The 18,928-nt window shown below is 41.4% G+C and overlaps 1 protein-coding gene across 1 annotated transcript in view; it reads right to left on the bottom strand.

The window, feature by feature from the left end:
- The window catches only part of LOC124777814 (glutathione S-transferase 1-1-like), a 31,773-nt gene extending 15,784 nt beyond the window's left edge, over positions 1–15,989 (bottom strand). Inside the window, exons 1-3 of the mRNA XM_047253333.1 lie at positions 15,834–15,989; positions 1,576–1,779; positions 1,199–1,340 (exon numbers count right to left, since the gene is read on the bottom strand). Coding sequence (XP_047109289.1) covers positions 1,199–1,340; positions 1,576–1,778 — 345 coding nt within the window. The 5' untranslated portion in view covers position 1,779; positions 15,834–15,989. The remainder of the gene's footprint in view (positions 1–1,198; positions 1,341–1,575; positions 1,780–15,833) is intronic.
- Between the last annotated feature and the right edge of the window lie 2,939 nt (positions 15,990–18,928).

Raw genomic sequence — 18,928 nt, 5'->3', positions numbered from 1 at the left:
AACATCACAGCAGGGATGGGAAATACAGCTTCACATTGCAGCAGTAATACATGATTTTGCCCTTTCTGGAAGCAAATCTCCCTCAAATGTGGGAATCAATGTTCTGACATCTACACTGTTGATTCACAGGCCTTGATGTACAAGGGATATGAAGTGTATGTGACACCTCTCCAACTGCTTGTACAGTTCTTTGTCCATCTGAAATCTTAGGTCTTGGTGAAAAATTAATCCTTGTACCACACTGAGGTGTGATGTTGGTATGTTTGTCAAAAAGTTTATAAGAGACTAATAGTCAAGACTGAGTAGGATTTGGCATCTTGATTGAGATGGAACCACACCATACTTTATTAAGTGAAGAAAATTCAACACAAATTTTGAATATTTTCCACAAAAAACATTCATTTAATATAGAGAAAGGAACCTCCATCTGTTCATCTGTAAACCAGGGACAGACAGGAGTAACTTTCTAAGTTGTTTGGAGGGAAAGTTCATAGGGCCATAATGGTCAGCACTAAGCAAGTGTGACAAGAGATGTCTCATGGTTATCATTGATAACTTTGGTCATTTCATGACGCTTAATATCAATCATGATGTCACTTATTCCAAACGAGGGCTTTCTCCATGGGCTCGAACCAGCCACTTGGCCACCTGGCGTGATGGGCAGAGCCGCCAAGTGGACAGACACCTAATGCTTGGCATGTGTGGGTAGGTGACTGCACAGAGGCCAAGAGTATGATCCCCATGTGGTTTGGAGCTACCACATGAACTGGCAACCATGCTGTGTACTGTGTGACCATCCCCACATGGCCCACACAATCTGTAAAAATATTTGAAATGGTGGAGGACACACATAGACATAGAGACCAAATTCTTGGCACAGAAGTAGTCACCAAAAGGTTGCAAGGCCCTGGGAGGCAGGGGTGGGGGTGGGGTGGGGGTGGGGGTGAGGGATGGGGACAGGGGAAGAGGGCAGGGGACTAAGAAGAAGGTGGGCCTTTTTGGGAAAGTCTGTGGCAAATAAAAATCAAAAAAATTATTAGGGATAAAATTTCATGCATTGTCTTGAATGTTTTTTGCTACCACATGGTACTTATAAATTATTGTATGGCTTGCAGACCTTGGTACCACACTAACAGTATTTTTATTATGCCGTGTAAACAGACACCTGTTAGCCATTATTATACATTAGATTACTTACATAATAATCAGCAAATCTGGCGTAAAGTGTTCCAATGTCAAAGAACAGTCTTTGATTCACCAACCCTCTCTTCTTCGCTTCCTTAGGATAGAGTGAGTCATCTTTGGCATACTGATCCACCAGGTAGCCAATGATGGCATGGCTGTAGAAAATGTTAGTGTGAGAAGGATACCAGGAAATGTGAAGTAAAACACAAGGAGATAAGTGCTGAATTCTGGTAATCATAATTGATCTCTTAGAGGTGCACATCACTCCTTAACTATGACAAGATAATTTGTTAAATATCTATAGCCTATATGTTTCTTACTGTGATATTAAGAATTTAATTACTGACATGTTTATGTCAACTTAAAGAAAACAGAATATTTGATAATTACCTCTCCCAAAGGTGAAAGCCATTGTCATCAATTGTAGGAACTGTGTGCATTGGATTCATCTTCAGAAACTCTGGTTTAAGCTGCTCACCTGCCATGAGGTTCACAACTTTCAAGTTGAGGTCAACACCCACAGCTTTGGCCACCATCCGGACTGCTCTGCAAGGAGCACTGCCCGGAACATGATACAAGTCCACTGATGGCATGCTGGAATGGGGAATAAGGCATTGTTAAAATGTTATGTCTCTATCAGTTTAAAAACATGTAATTTTTTTGTCAATGATCTAACTGTGAAAACTTTTGGCTTCTTCTTATAACAGATCAACTAGCCACTTGAAGATTACTGTTTTAGTTCCCCAAATAAATTAAATAGAGTGGGAAAAAATTGTGTCTATTGTCCCTATCAATAGTTGTAGTAAAATAAGCTAAAAGGGAAATAGGTCTATGTTTTAAATGCACTGTTAAGAACAAATACAGTAATGTAATAAATAAATAAATAAATGAAATAATGATAGATAAACTTGACTAATGAGGTAGAAATTGCAGATGAACTGGTAAAACAATTGTCATCCTCTACCGAAGAAATAATCATATGTCACAAACCCCACAGACCAGTGAATATTCACATTCTCTCTTCCCTCTCTGAACATGAACTGCTTAGGTATGTGCTTTGTTCTGTCAGGTACTGTCTACTTCTATAGGTAGCAAGCTGCAATTGCCACCTGCTTTGCAATTTATATCTCAATATTATTTTCTCAATTGCAATTTTTCTTGTGTTTACATCTGCAATTTACACTTCTGAAACTGGGTAAGGAACTATGTTATGTTTTTATGCCATTACATTTATTTATATGAGAGTTTTTCACTACCTTTTCATTATTAACAATCTCCTCATACATTGTTCTTACTATTTTTTCTGTTTTTCTCTTTGACAATCATGCTCTGTCTTCAGAAATTATGTTTCTGCTCTCCATTTCTAACTTTTGAAACATACGAAAGTGTTAAGTGATTTTCTTCTCAAACTTTTAAAAACAGTTAAAACATTCTGTCTTTCCATTAAGCAACTTAAAATTCCCCACATCTGAATAGTAATTTAGTCCCCCCCTTGACCCACTTTCTGCCTTTTCACCTTCAATAATATTTCTTCACACTGTTTTTGGTTTACATCCCAAATTCTGTGAGCTCAGTCATAATAAGTACTGTCTCAGGAGTTGGTAAATTACTAACATGTGTAACAGTTTTAAGTAACATGTTAAACACTATGCTTCTTGAGTCAAAGTACTATGTCCAAGCCTTACAGAGGATGGAAGAAAATGTTGACTATATCCTTGTTGAAGAAACCAGTCTTGATAATCACAGGGTATAATGCGCTGAAGGGACAATACAGAAGCAAGCTGGCCTGAATTACTGCCAGTAATTCCTGTACAAGGAAATGGGATTATGTAATTTGGCTTATACTAATATTCAGAAAAATTAGGGATAGCTGAAATTTTGTATTTAGAATGTACTAAAAGGCAACTTGCTGGATAGCAAAGAGTGTTATTCAGTTGCAAAATGTCTGTCAGTTAAGTTATCACTGAGGTATGTTCTTAATGAATCCAAGTTGTTAACCACAATTTACAGGAGGTTTTATGTGTACTGAGGTGGGGCAGTTGGGAGTAACAAGAAGATTGAAAAGCAAGCTTATACACATATTGTGAAGTCATTGGAATACATACTAACTTACTGAATATGCCACAGAACATAAAAAAGATCAAAATAGAAAACCAAACATGATTTACCATCTTTGTCAATGGTTAATCTTTACTGGCTTGACAGCAAAGTAAGGAATGAAGGATTATGACACTGCCTTTAGACACCAAGTGCAAGCTCTGATGGGGCAAGGTTTGGGAAGGAACCTGCAGTGCCTGTTTCAAAGGAAGCATCCCAATATTGGGACTGTCTTAAAAACTTTTCCACTGAGAATTTATTACAGTCAGTAGGACGATCATTAAACTAATTCCTACAATAAACTTTCCAACTAGGGTAGCAAATTGCTCACAAACAGCTATTGATAATATCGTTATAGAAAGATACAAATAACAATATTATATTGCACTGTCCAGTTGCATTAATGTGACCATCTGTCAAACGTGCAAATAACTACCTTTTGCTGTATAGACACCTGTGAGATGTGCAAAAACAGAGTGAGGTTCTGAAAAGCACTGACGGGGATGTGGAGCCACACCACTCTACTGCCATGGCTAGCTGTCTAGGTTTCTCTGCTGAGGACCCATGGCATTGTAGCAGATGACTGTGTTTGGTCAAAAGTATGCCAGAGTGGAAACGAGTAGCAACAGAGACAGCTGCAGGCAGGCAAGAGTGTTATGCGTTGCGAAGAGTGTGAGCAGAGCCAGCTGGGAGCAGTACAGCAACTTCTGACACTGCAGTATGCTAGTTGAAAGACATAAGCTTTTCCTCACTTCCCACCATGGAACTGTTTAGAGTACATGCCTTAAGCCCTAAATGAACATAGTCTGGAGCATGTAAGTACTCAGCCATTCGTATTCTAAATTATTCTCATCTCAGGATCACAGCTTACACCATGAGCCTGTGACACCCAGAACAACATTCTGAAGTGCAGTAAAGGGTCCACTGTTTGCTACAGGATGGAGCAGTTTACCCTGAGTCATGAGACCAGCTGCCACTGGAGCCGAGAGACACCTGCTCACTGGAGGGAGCTCACGGCTGCCTCCGAGGTATTGCCAGCAGTGCTGCCAAGCCGTCATCATGGTCGCAGCTTGAGATGTTACTGTTGGGGGAATTCAAATTACAGCATGCTTGCCTCCACTCTTTCAGCTGTCAGCAATGATGTACATCTATAGCTTTGCATGCGAGTCTCTGGACTCTTCCACCAAGCTATTCCTACTGTACCATGGCCGAGGGCCAGAATAAAGAATTTAATTAAACAGATCTACTGCTGTCCCGATGTCTTATCTCACTCTCCACAGGTGACTATCAAAGGGTCATATAACAGTATGAGCAGCCTGATTGAGGTGGTCCCATACATTCTCAACTGAGCTTCAATCTGGAGAGTGGTGGCCGTGGGAGTATAGTAAACTCATCCTGGTGCTCTTTGAACCATGCACATACCCTGTGAGCTGTTTTATTATCCTTCCGGTAGATGCAGTCATGCCAAGGAAAAGCAAAGGTCATCTGGGTATAATACAATTGGATACATAAAAAGCAACACACCAAGAGGCAGCAGAAGGTAATACATATAAAGGTTAAAGAAATGTGTAAGCTTTCAGAGCCAGTGGTTCCCTATTCTGCCAGAAGAGCTGAAGGATATGGAAGAGGAAAGAAGGAAAAGGACTGGCAAGATTTAGGAGATGAGAGAGTTCAGAAAAGTTTCTGAAAATCATAGGCCAGGGGAAACTTACTGGAGCTGAAAAGGGTAACCAGAAAGCGAAAAATTGATTATTTTACAACAAGACATGAACTGGAGTGGTGTATGCTGTGCTCATGGTATGAATGACAAACATAACACTTTTTTAATGAATTCCTTGCCTTATTTGAATATTGTTTTCCCTAAAAGCTAACCCAGATAAGACCAAACTGTACAAAGAGCCTGTGGATTACTCAATGATTAAAGATATCTTGTAAACAAAAGGGAAACTGTCAGACAGAAACATGGTGATGCTACAGATCATCACAAAATGTACTGCAAAACATTAAAAATAACGAGGATGCCATGAAAGCAAAAGCATGACAAAAAGAAAATCACATCAGACATCAAAGTAAAGACAATGTAGGATGTACTGTAGGAGGAGACTGGTAGAACCAGATGTGGAGAGAGGAATTACATACATGAGTAACAAGTGTGTGTACTGTTGCAAAATTTTAACAAGTGTTTCATAATTGTTACTGAAAAGATGGGGTTGTCAGCTTCAGTAAATGCTGTAATGGAATATTTCAGACCATTCATTACAGATAACTTCAGTAATACAAATATGACCCACACTACACCAGTAAAAGTAATGCCCACAATATAATCTTTAAAACCAAAACATTGTAATGGGAATGATAAAATGTCAACAAGGTTGATTAAAGAGTACACTTCTGAGCTATGTATGTAACCAATCATTTGTCTGTGGAACATTTCCTGGATGGTTGAAACACACAAATTAAGCCTTTGTTTAAGAAAGGGGGTAATAAAATTCTGCCAAGTTTCCATACAATTTCACTTGTGACCAGCATTCTTGAAAATTTTAAAAAAGGTAATATACAGGGTGAACATAAAGTCCGGGGTACTTTCAATTATTTATTGCATAAGAACTAAACATTGTACAGGTGTCATATTGCATTTTGAAGAGAGAGTCCGGAAGTTCTTTTTTTTTTACAAACATTCCATATGCGAACCATGAGTGACCCGGCAGATGTCAATACACTAATTGAATTCTTGACATACTTGTCCCAGCATGACAACAACTGTGGCAGTTGCTTCCCGTATTCTCTCCCGGACCTCTGCTACAACATGTGGTAGAGGTGGTACATACAGCAGATCTTTAATGTGTCCCCACAGAAAAAAGTCACACCGAGTGAGATCCCATGACTGGGGAGACCATTTCAAACTCCAACACACAGAAAGCTCATTCTGCATGAGAACTTGCCATGTTTGAGTCTAGCACTGACTATCAGCAAATTACCAAACTATGCTGTGGCAGAATACGTGAAGAAAGACTTTCAGGGTTTCTCTTCAATATGACATATGTATGGTATCTGCACAATGTTTGGTTCTTGTGCAATAAATAACTGAAAGTGCTCCTGGGCTTTATGTACACCCTGTACAATCTGGTTCTTAAGCAGTTGATAACAAATAATATGTTCTGAAAGTCACAGTTATTGTGATGTTCCACAGATCATTTGTATGATAAGTCATAATATAGAATGGGTCATTTTACATTCACACCACAGTTCATATTTCTAGTGTTCTGGTACTGGAAAGGCTATCTACACATACAGTGAGAATGTACTTAATTGAATGGACAATAACTTAGAGTGGTTCGTGGAGTACATACAGATAATTTACTTTAGAGAAACTTAACTCATCTTGATCAGGTGGAGGTCACTCTACCATAAAATATGAATCCAGTGTCACAAGTATTGTCCCACCTGATTCCATGTGAATACATCAGCACTCAGTTATTGCACATTCTAAATGTGTTATTTGTCTATATTCACTTCTTTTCTGTGCCTTAATATATCATTTTTTTAGTCTCTTACCATAAGTACATAGAGAGGCCAGTGGGCTGCATTCTAATGTTTTAGAAATAGCAGTTCTGCAAAGTTTATCATAAGTATTTATTAACAAGCTGTTTGCCATATTACCAATTCCCTCTATGTTAAGAGGCCAGAATTTCCATTACACAAATATTGAATCAGCCTGTTCTCTCCTCATTGGGACACTTCTACTTCTATTACTAAACGTCTGTGCTTATCCAGCCTCAATACTGCTATGTCAACTATTGTGAGCTCACAGGTGCTGCAGTAAAACCACTGGTACAACATTCACAGTCTCATGCTGTAATAAATTTATGACCTTTACATTATGGTGTGAGGACTGTCATTTGACTAGTAATCCCTGTCAAATTCTATACAGAATTTGCAAGTGAGGTACATATCATTGACATCCATCTATTGCAGAGTCCTCAGATGTATTCAGGCATCCGACAATGAGATACTTCGAACAAAATGGCCTCCTTCATGGGCTCTGAAAATATCTGCCAAGCAAAACCCATCTTGCAATTCTCACGTTCCAACCTGAAAGTCATGGGCCAAGGTAATGGAGCTGGATGTGATAATTTCCAAGAAAAAACATTTGTATTGGTATCACACAAATGATTATTAACAGAAAATTTGTGACTGGGTTGAGAATCTCTTGGTAGGCAGAAAGCAGCATCACTGTAAGTCGTTGACAGAAGTAGAAGTAACTGCAAGGAAATTTATTGGTACCCTTGATGTTCATTTCCTTTTTACGTTAACGACATGGTACACAAAATTGTAGCCAACCTAATAATTTTTGCAGAGTATGCAGTTATCTATAATGACATACTATCCGAAATAGCCTTCACAAATATCCACGCAGTCTTTCCGAGTGGTGTAAAGAGTGGCAGTTTGCTATGGATGATCAGAAATGTAAAATTAGGCACTTCACAAAACGTAGAAAATTAGTATTCTGTGACTACAGTATCAGTAATTCACGATGAAAGTCGGTCAACACACAAATACCTGGGTGCAGCAATCTGTATGGATGTAAAATGGAATGATGACAGGTTCAGTTTTAGGAAAAGCATGTGACAAACTACGGTTCATCAACAGGATAGGTGGAAAATGGTGAGACTGGCAGACTGGAAGGGAAACTGCTTTCGGAACATTTGTGGGTCTCATATCATATTATCGCTGAAGTTTGTGGAACCCATACCAAATATGACTAACAGGGGGTATTGTACGTATTTAAAGTAGTGTGTCATGAATGTTCAGACGGAGACCGGGTTCGACGACAATTATCCACACAAACGAGTGATTATTTGGCGCCTCTCCCCCCCCCCCCCCCCCCCCTCTTTTTCCCATGTGCACTTTCACCCGTGTCAGTCTAGTTCTGATACGCGCAATATAATAAATCTTGCACTTAGTCGGCCTACGTGCCCCTCTCAGCATGGCGCCCCAAGTTGTGTCTTGCGTCGTTTGGGCCTTAAACTGGTTCTGGTCAGAGGCTTGTTTCACGAGAACAGAGTCAAACTATCCTGCGAAAACCTATTTACAAAGTTTCCAGGACCACTATTGAGAGGTGGTGCAGTGGCTAGCATACTGGACTCGCATTCGGAAGAATGACGGTTGAAATCCTCAAACGTCAACCCAGTTTAACGTTTTCCACGATTTCTCTAAACCACAAAAGACAAATGCCAATAAGCCGACTTCCTTCCCAATACTCCCGTAACCCGGGCTTGTATTACGTCGCTAATGACCGCTTTGTCGTCGGTACAAACTGTAATCTTCCTGTTTAGGAAATCTGCGCCAGTCCTCTACGCGTCACTCCCATAGAGACCGCAAAAGCCTAATCACCCACACGTGGTTGCAACAGTAAGAAACCCAAACATGTTGCACCCAAACATGTACCATGTCTTATTAGATTAGAGGGTCTCTGGAAACTACAGAAAGAACGTCAATCTAAAAGGATGCATGCCAAACACAGGAAGGTAGACCTAGCAACAATTGTTCGATGAGATTTCGGAATTGCAGCCAAATCACGTTGACTTCTTGCCACGATATTTCGATTGGCAGTCGTCCAGCCATCTTCAGGTGAGTGTCCGTCACTGGAGACTGCAAGTTGCATGAGTCAACTTTACACCAAAAATTGGCGCGGAAACGCATGCGCATTGGCCTCCGTCACAGGAGCGTCCTCTATCGAAATCCGCGCCCTCTGGAGCAACTGTTCTACCTGTGGAATGCATGCGCCTGCGTAAAGGTGAAAACTACATTCTGCCCTCTGTCGGAATGCGCGCCCGCGTCGCTAAAAACAGACGTCAGATGTCGCCAGATTTGTCATTATGAACAAACTGTCTTCTCTCACCACGATGGATACAGAGATAAGTGACCACAAAGTTGAAGCGAGACTTAATGTCGCAACATCCAAATCCAACCAAAATAAACGCAAAATGCTTCTATTAAAAAAATAGAGATAAAAATTCGCTAGATGACTTCCTAAGAGTGTCTCCACTGCTTCGAATCAATCTGTAAATGCAGACCAGACGCAGTTTAAATTCAAAGAAATAGTATCGAAGTAATTGAGAGATAATACCAAATAAATTAATGATATATGGTACTTATCCCCCATGGAGCGCAATACAGCTCGGAACACTGTTGCAGAAGGAACGAAAAAAGCGTGCAAAATTTAAAGATGATGGCGAAATGCTACAGGCGCTAGGAATTTAGCACGAACTCCAATGCGAGATACTTTTAATACCTTCCGCAAAGAAACTCACTCTCGAAATCTGGCAGAAAACCCAAAGTGATTCTTGTCGTGTGTGAAGTACACGAGCGGGAAGATGCAATCAATACCTTAACAGCGCGATGGCAACGGTTATGTTACTCATTACAGTGCCACTTATGAAGAGTTACTAAACATAGTTTTCTGAAATTCCTGTGTAATGAAGTAGCTTGAAACACTTAATGAAGGGAAGGCCTCCAGTTCAGATTGTATACCAGTTAGGTTCCTTTCAGAGTAGCTGATACAATAGTTCCAACTTAGCAATTATATACAATCGCTCGCTTGTCTGAAGATTCGTAAATAAAGTGTGGAAAGCTGCACAAGTCACACCAGTACCCAAGAAAGGAAATATAATTGATCCGCTAAATTGCGGACCCATGTCACTAACGTAGATTTGCAGTAGGATTTTGGCACATATACTGTGTTCGAACAATTTGAATTACCTCGAGACAAACGATGTAGTGGTAAACTGGCAACACGGATTCAGAAAATATCGTTCTTGTGTAACACAACTGGCTCTTTATTCTCACGAAGTAATGAGTTCTATCGAGAGGGGATGTCAAATTGATTCCACATTTTTAGATTTCCAAAAGGATTTCGACACTATTCCTCCCAAGCGACTTCCAATCAAATTGCGTGCTGATGGAGTATCGTCTCAGTTGTGCGAATGAATTCGTGATTTACTGTTGGAAAGATTAGACTTCGCAGTAATTGATGGAAAGTCATCAAGTAAAACAAAAATAATATCTGGCGCTCACCAAGAAAGTGTAACAGGCCCTCTGCTGTTCCTTATCTACATAAACGATACGGGAGACAACCTGAGCGGCCCCCTTGCAGACGATGCCATCATTTATAGCCTTGTAAAGACTCAGATGATCAAAATCAGTCGGAAAATGATAGAGACACGAATCTGTGTAGTGCGAAAAGTGGCAGTTGATTCTAAATAATGAAAAGTGTGAATCATCCACATGACTTCTAAAAGGAATCCGTTAAACCTCGGTTACACAATAAATCACTCAAATCTAAAGCCTGTAAATTCGGCTATATACTTAGCGATTACTGTTATGAATAACTTAAATTGGAATGATCACACAGACAAACCAAAGATTGCGATTTATGGGAGAACACTTAGAAGATACAACAGATCTACTAAAGAGACTGCCTGCACTACGCTTGTCCGCCCTCTTTTGGAGTGCCGCTGCGCGATGTGGCATCCTTACCAGATAGGATTAACGGAGTACATGAGAAAGTTCAAAGAAGGGCAGCACGTTTTGTATTATTGAGAAATACAGGGAGAGAGTAAAATGGAAATGTTGCAGGATCTGGGGTGGAAATCATCAAAACAAAGGCGTTTTTTGTTGCGGCGGGATCTTTTCAAGAAATTCCAGTTGCCAACTTTCTTCTCCGAATGCGAAAACATTTTATTGACGCCGACCTACAGAGGGCGAAACGATCATTATAGTAAAAGAAGAGAAATCAGAGCCCCTAGGGAAAGATTCAAGTGCTTGTTTTTCCTGCACGCTTTTCGAGAGTGGAACGGTAAGAGGAACAGCTTGTAGGCAATTCGATGAACCCTCCGCCAGGCACTTATTTGTGAACTGCAGACTGATCATGCAGATGTAGACGTAGTGGAGTGTGATTTTGCGTATGCAAAATTGTACATATGGGAGAAAGTGTGTACAGTGCAGAATTTAGCAGCTAAGCTAGTGTCTCATCTTTGACACTGATATGCGGAAAACATTCCTCTGGCCGCCTCGTCAAATTGAATCTATACTGCGTTAACAGATTTGTGGTAGTTTACCTGCCTGTTCAAAATACTGCTCCATACACATTCTTCATTCTCCGATGGATGTTTACCTGCGGTTATCCTTCGGGAGCCAAGAAAAGGTGGACGCATTTGGTAATACCGTCACCGTAGTTCACGTTTCCCTATATATCATACACATGTCAGAAAGACATGACTGCCACGCTAATGCCTTGCCTACATGTCTGTGTTTAAATACCCACATTGGAGTCGTGCTTACGTTGGATACACGTTGTGGTAACGCTCTCAAATGGAATCTTTTTGATTGCCCCTTATACAATATACAACCTGTAAACTTAATGTCATTAGCTGTCTCCTTGTATATGAAAGTAATGCAAAAATCTGTGTATGGAATTGTGCACTTTACAGTACCAATGCCGTGGTGTTTGACTGTTGTGCACATGGGCAGCTGCATGCAAGGCAGCGACGGAAAGGGAGCCCTGTTAGTTCCAGTGCTGAGTGCTGGTGGAAGGCAGTTTTTGTTTTCTTTCCTACTCCAATGTTGTTGCAGTTAATAGTGCACTGTTTTCTTGAATGATGTTAGTTGGTTGGTTGTTGGAGTTAAAGGGACCAAACTACGAGGTCATCAGTGTCCTTATCCTATATCCCTCCATGAACAGCCCTCAGAAGACTATAAAGGCTATAAAACACAATCTTGGGAAGCCCAACTGTAACCAAGACACAATAAGACAGAGATAAAATCGAGGAGAAGTAGGAGTGGAGTGAGAGAGTGTAAGGTGGGAGAGCTGTTCTGTCCAGAATTGAGCTGGATATCCCCACAGTACGCTACACAGTGGGAGAGACACCCTCCGCATCCCACCAGTACCATCTTACTTCCCATTACCCCAAGGAAACGAGCAACACAGATAAGATGATAAAAGTTTAGGGAATATAAAACGTTAGAAATGGCAAACACAAAAAAAGAAGAATAGAAAGGTAGGAAGAGTAGGGGCCGGGCCAGGCCAGATCACCAAGTAAGGGCCTCCATGGGACCCTACGGCCAGAGCAGGCGAGGGCTGCCCCTCCAACTGCTCAGGCAGTCAATGAGACCAGAATGTCCCACCTCACAGAAACAAGTAGAGGTCACATCCTTTGGTGAAACGTAAAACCAGATATGCCAGTTTGACGTCGTCCACTAGAACCAGAGGTAGAGTATCAGGAAGTTTAAGATATCACCATGAATCAGCCAAATTTGGGCAGTCTAGTTGGATGCAGGCCACCGACAGGTGGGCACCACATTGTCAGTAATGTGGGTTCTCATGGGGAATGTAGCTGTCTGTCAGCAAGTGTGGCGAATGCATCACCGTCAAAGGACAGTGAGAAGCACAATGAGATGACTGACACATGGTAATTGTCTCCTTTATTGTCCTCAGTGTGTCTGGGAAGTCTGAGACAAACCATGCCAAGGTCCAGACATCCAACAGTTGATGGCATAGAGATGACAAAAGGGCCAGTTCTGTGACCCCCATTTCCAAAATTGGCATCCCAGTAGCCAACTTTACCAAGGAGTTGGCATGTTCATTCCCTAAGATCCCAACATGTCTAGAAGTCCAAAAAAAGATGACTGGCTTTCCAACTTGATAGAAATCACAAAGAGGATCCTGGATAGTCGTGACTAATGGGTGACGAAGACAGGACTGTTCTATAGCCTGAAGGCTGCTCAGGAACTTGCTGCAGGTTAGAAGCATTTTGCCAGCGCAAGAACAAGCATGCCTAAGGGCTCATATGATGGTTAACAACTCAGCAGTGAAGATACTGCAACCATTTAGCAAGGAGAATAGTTCACTACGCTTTGCAGTTGTGAATGTAAATCTGGTTTGTCCAACGACCATTGAGCCCTCAGTGTATAGCACTTCCAAACTTGGAAATGTGTTTAGGACAGCCAGGAAACAGTGGTGAAACACCATAGGGTCAGCTGAATCTTCCGGTCCAGTGGATAAACCGAGACTGATCCAAGGTCATGGTACATACCCTGAGGGTTTACACGATTGCTCCCTGACGAGAGGTGACAATGGGGGATGTTGGAGTTCAGACCAGACACACTGGAGTCAAACTGCAATTGTGACCCCAATTTTGGGTCTCTTTTGGGGGAGGTGGACCTTCCTAACAGGAAAAAGAACATGGTAGTTTGGATGTGTAGGTGAGCTGTGAACTTGTACAGTGAGCGTAATATAAAGCTTAAAAAGAATCGTGAAACTTTGCCCAAAATGATCCTGCATTTTCTTTTTGTGGAAACTTTGAAAATTCCTTGCGTGGAGATACTGAAAAAGGCGATTCAGTTAGAAAGAAATGCAGTCTTCAAAGGTGTTTGTAAGACCATTCAGATTGAGTTACTTTACTATTTGCTACAACGAAGAAAAGGACGGAAATTAGAAAAGTTTCCTTTGTAGCTCTGATGACACACATATTTCGGAACGTACTCAAATGGTTCTTGTTCTGCGGTAATTATAGAATGGACAAGTCCTTGAGGGCTTTTAGAGAGTCTTTATTCCACAAAATCAAACTGCATACGACATATGAAAAGTATTTTATAATGTGATGTAATTCTTCAAGCACGTGGACCAAACTGATAGCTCACACATTTGATGGTGCAAATGTCACGAAAGGCACACATTCAGCAGTTACACCAAAAATAAAAGTAGTTTATAGAAATGCACATTTGATTTGTTGTTATGTACATTTCACTGTTCAAATGTGTATGAATTCCTAGGGGACCAAACTGCTGAGGTCATCGGTCCATAGACTTACACACTACTTAAACTAACTTATGTTAAGAACAACACAGACACACCCATGCCCAAGGGAGGATTCGGACCTCCGGCGGGAGGGGCCGCGCAACCCATGACATGGCGTCTCGAACCGCGCGGCATTTCACTGTTCATTCACTTAATTTAACAATGCACCTAGTAGCAGACGAAAGGCAAGAATATTTTCCCTTAAGATCCTGGTTTTTTCCAAGTTCCTCTCAAGATAACGAAACGCGTGTCCTTTCTCACGAAACATATCTACGTCAACATTCCATTTCCGTCCCCCATGGTGAATTTTCTACTTTCTGACCATAAACATAGTTCATAAAACTTGCAGCCTTTAAATGACTTCTTTACTGAAATTCGGCGAACATCAAAATGAGATGAAATCGTTGGCAGAAGCAGCAAGAATTTTAAAATACGTGAATTTTTTATAAGATTTTGCCTCACTTTAAAATAATTCACAAGTAAATCTCGAGAAATCAGTCTGCTTTTAGTTAATGAATATATAACAGTATTCAAAACTACTATTTCAGGATTAAGAACCTCATGGTACTGTGAGAATCTTTCAAAGACTCTCATAGTAGAAGCTAAGGAAGTGTGTCACTGTGTATGTGTTGATATAAAGGGCAGATATTCTTCCACTAAACACTTACTGTACTAGCTGCCGTATTGTTCACCAGAGATGTTTCATTAGTTTTAAGACTGATCCTTCATAAGAGATAACACGGACCACTGAGGCGTATCCCATGACTGACAAAGAAAAGCTTGAAACTGAACTAAAAGTATTCTATCATAGTCTATATTTCTGATATTTATGAAATGGCTACTGTAAATTAACTGCGCTGCTTGAATTAATCGTGGGAAGAAATCTAGGCGGTATTCTTAATGGAATTACGAAATTAATCAAATTCAAATGGCTCCAAGCACTATGGGACTTGAACATCAGAGGTCATCAGTCCCCAAGACTTATAACTGCTTAAACCTAACTAACCTAAGGACATCACACACATCCATGCCCGAGGCAGGATTCGAACCTGCGACTGTAGCAGGTGGGCGGTTCCGGACTGAAGCGCCTACACCGCTCCGCCACAGCGGCCGGCCACGAAACTGATCATCTTGACAGTTCTCTTAAGCACATCAAAGACAAAACTCTGTTTTTCCAACATTGAAAAGAATAAAGACTTTTGTAAAAAGCACAATGAATTCGGAAAGGGTATGTGCGCTTGTTGTGTTTTCAACCGACAAAAGTCTCCTCAGACGTCATCCAGAGACGACAGAGAAAGTTACTGATCTTTTTGTGCAAACTAAAACAAGAAGAATGGATTTCCAATTTAAATGAATGTATAAGATTGAACTGTAAAAAATTAAGATTAAGTAAAAAATATTTGACTTTGTTATTTTAACATTTTAAGTAAATTTTCTTTTTATTTGCGTTTGTTTCTGGAGCAGCACCTCCACTAATTTTAGCTAGGTTCGTCACTGCGAACGATGTACACCGGAACAAATATGTCTTGAGCCAGACGGTGCTGTGCGAGCACGTATTATATCGACATACCATGGCTCAGTAAGCACTTGTTGCGCGCACACTTCCTCGCAACGTTCAATTAAGTTTTCAGTCCGAGTTAGAAGATCACAGAATGAACAGATTTCACTTACAGCAACAGAAGTGAACACTTACGTGATGAATATTCAGCTTCCACAGTGCACTGCGTGGGTATCACCGTCGATCCAACTAGACTGCCCGCGCGCCCGCTGCTGCTCTTAAATAGGGAACTGCACCGCGGAAACGTGAAGCAGCAGCGTTTGTCTGTAGCCGGGGGCCGCGCCGTGGGAGGGGCGGCGAGCCGACCAATCACGTAACGACACCTCCTCACGGGAAGTATGCTTTGGCGGCCTCCGGGACAGCCGAGATTTCCCGCGTAGGGAATATGCGCGGGCACGGAACCGATGCTGCCGGCTCAGAATGAGTCTGGAAAAGTAGTGGACGTTAACCCAGACTTTCCTAGAAGAGGTATTCTGCGCCACACAGAACGCAATACGCAAGGCGTAGCGTACCGTCTCCTTAATAGTGCCAGTATAGTGAATATGTTTCCCTACATAACTCAACGCTTCGTAAGGGAGCGCTTTACGTCAGGCGTGACTGGGCAACCGGTTCTGGTCTCGTCTAATAAGTTGTACACTGTACTCTAGTGAATCAAATATTGCAGTTCAGGTAAAGTTCGTGTGCAAAATTGCCACAAAGTGTGCTAGAAAGCTATAAGTAGGTTTGAGTGCCAAGGAAGATAATCTGTTATTTGACGCAAGGTCAAAAATACAATGACGGAAAAAAATTGTAACACCAAAAAATAATGTAGACGAATGAAATTTCGGGTACAAAATATACTTGTTCAAGTAACATACGTAAGTGATTAACACTGCAAGAAAATAGGTTAGTATAAGCGCGAGACAAGACATTACAAATGTGAAATGCTGGCACATTAACAATCTGTGTAACTGCCATAATTTGAATGTGTGCATATACGTGTGCAGACATTGTGTTGTACAGGTGCTGGATGTTAGTTAGTGGCATGGAGTTCCATGCCTGTAGCACTTGGTCAGTAAGTACTGGAGCGGTTAGTGCTGTTTGTGAATGACGTCACAGTTGTCGTCCGATGATGTCCCATATGTGCTCGATTGGAGACAGATCTGATGATCGAGCCGGCCAAGGCAACACGGTGACACTCTGTAGAGCATGTTGGGTTACAACGACGGTATGTGGGCGAGCGTTATTCTGTCGGTAAATATCCCTGGAAGATTGTTCATGAGTGGCAGCATTACAGGCGGAATCACCAGATTGTCGTACGAATTTGAAGTTACGGTGCGGGGGGAAACCACGAGAGAGCTCCTGCTCGCATACTAAATCACACCAGAGTCCATTAACTCTAGGTCTAGGCCCAGTGTGTCTAGCATTCAGACTGGTTTTCAGCTTAAGGTGGGAGCAAGTAATCTTATTTTTCAATGTCCAGTATATTTTTATTTGTCAGCAAAACGAGACCTCCTTTTCTTTTCTCCTACGCTGTCCATCAGTTCACATGGCACCAAGCACTAAGGGACTTAACATCTGAGGTCATCAGCCCCCTAGACTTGTAACTACTTAAACCTAACTAACTTAAGGACATCACACACATCCGTGCCTGAGGCAGGATTCGAACCTGCGACCGTTGCAGCAGTGCGGTTCCGGACTGAAGCGCCTCGAACCGCTCGGCCACAGCGGCCGGCTGTCCGTCAGTACTTAACGGTATATTAGCTCTATGCTTAAAGTAACAACACTTCGAACGACCTTCCCAGATAGCTCGTGTGGACTGAATAGTTAATGCGCTTGATGTTTCATTTTCTGGGGAACCATAAATGCGCTACTTATTTACGTTTGACGTCCCTGTCGAAGCAAAATTCCTGCTTCTAGGAAAACGTAGCTTACTGTAGCACTTAAGCTTTGATTCGGACTTTGGGGTGTACTCGGATAAGTCAATCGTTGGGCACAGCCGGTCGACTCAAAAAGTTTCGAGATTGTATTAATAAAACACGGAGAAGAGTTAAGATGGTAGTTTTAATGCTTCTACATAGTCTCACCTCATCCGAGTGCAGCGCCGTGGACGACCATACAACCATGTGAAAATGCCAGAGAACTCCCCCTTTGGAATGTTCAACTCGCGCGTCACATTGGCTTGAATTAGGGTATATCATCAAAGGGTTGACCCATCGCGTAAATTTCTGCATTTTATTATTTTATGGTGGGTTTTGTACTGAAATCATCAAGTCTCGTCAAACATGGTGATTGTTTCCGCGCTTTGCACTTCAATGAGATCGGAGCAGGCGTCCATGGGCCGTTTTGGTGTGGGACAATCTTCGCACACGCTTTTTCCGTATTCAAAACATTCTGGAGAATGCCTTCAGTACTTGATTTAGAGATGTCGTTCCTTTGCGATTTGTGACATAACATTGTCACTCTACGGCCGTTCGTCCACTACTACAATATCTGTTGTTCGCAGTTGTTAGTTCAAGCTGCCATCGTTGTTATTGCGCTAACGTTGCTTGTACCATAGGAATAAAATCAGTCTCAGAATTTTCTGGACGGACGGTTAGCCCGAAAAGTCGTACGGTTCTAATCTGTCAGGATATTCCGTATGCAGTGTGGTCCAGGTTGGGTGCTCGGTATTCAGGGATATGACAAGAACGTTCATTCGATGCAAAAAAGTCTAGTAACATGTATACTAAAGAGCACTTCTTTGTTTTTTATACTGTGAAACAAATCTCTTCTACAGCAAGCTATTTGCTTTCCATAATTTAAGAGGTAGTAGTATGGATCGAAACAAGGAAAAAGGTGTGTAGTTACTACGAAACACATCCCTTCTAGTGAACAAGTGCCGATAGCTCTTAAGGTAAGAATTTTAGAGCCTACTTTTACTAGACAATTTTTTATTGTTTTGGTCCATACTATCTCCTCCCAAAATATGGAAAGCGAAGAGCTTACAGCAGAAATTTGTTTCACAGTGTAGATGAAGTGCTCATAGCTAGTAAAGTACGCATTTAGAGCCCATGCTTATTAAACTTTTTTGCTTCGAATGATCGTTCCTGTTATATGCCTGAATATTGACCTTTTCTCTTGGGGCACCCTTTTTTTTACGAGTGACTCCTCGTTTCAGAGATGTGATTTAGATTTGGTGGACTGCACTTATAAATGTGTCTCTTAACGCGGTATCGAGATCGTAAACTGCGGTAGCCTTTCGAGGAAAC

The sequence above is a fragment of the Schistocerca piceifrons genome, chromosome 2, assembly GCF_021461385.2.
Source record: "Schistocerca piceifrons isolate TAMUIC-IGC-003096 chromosome 2, iqSchPice1.1, whole genome shotgun sequence".
NCBI classification, from domain to species: Eukaryota; Metazoa; Arthropoda; class Insecta; order Orthoptera; family Acrididae; genus Schistocerca; species Schistocerca piceifrons.
This window is presented reverse-complemented; position numbering and strand designations above follow the sequence as displayed.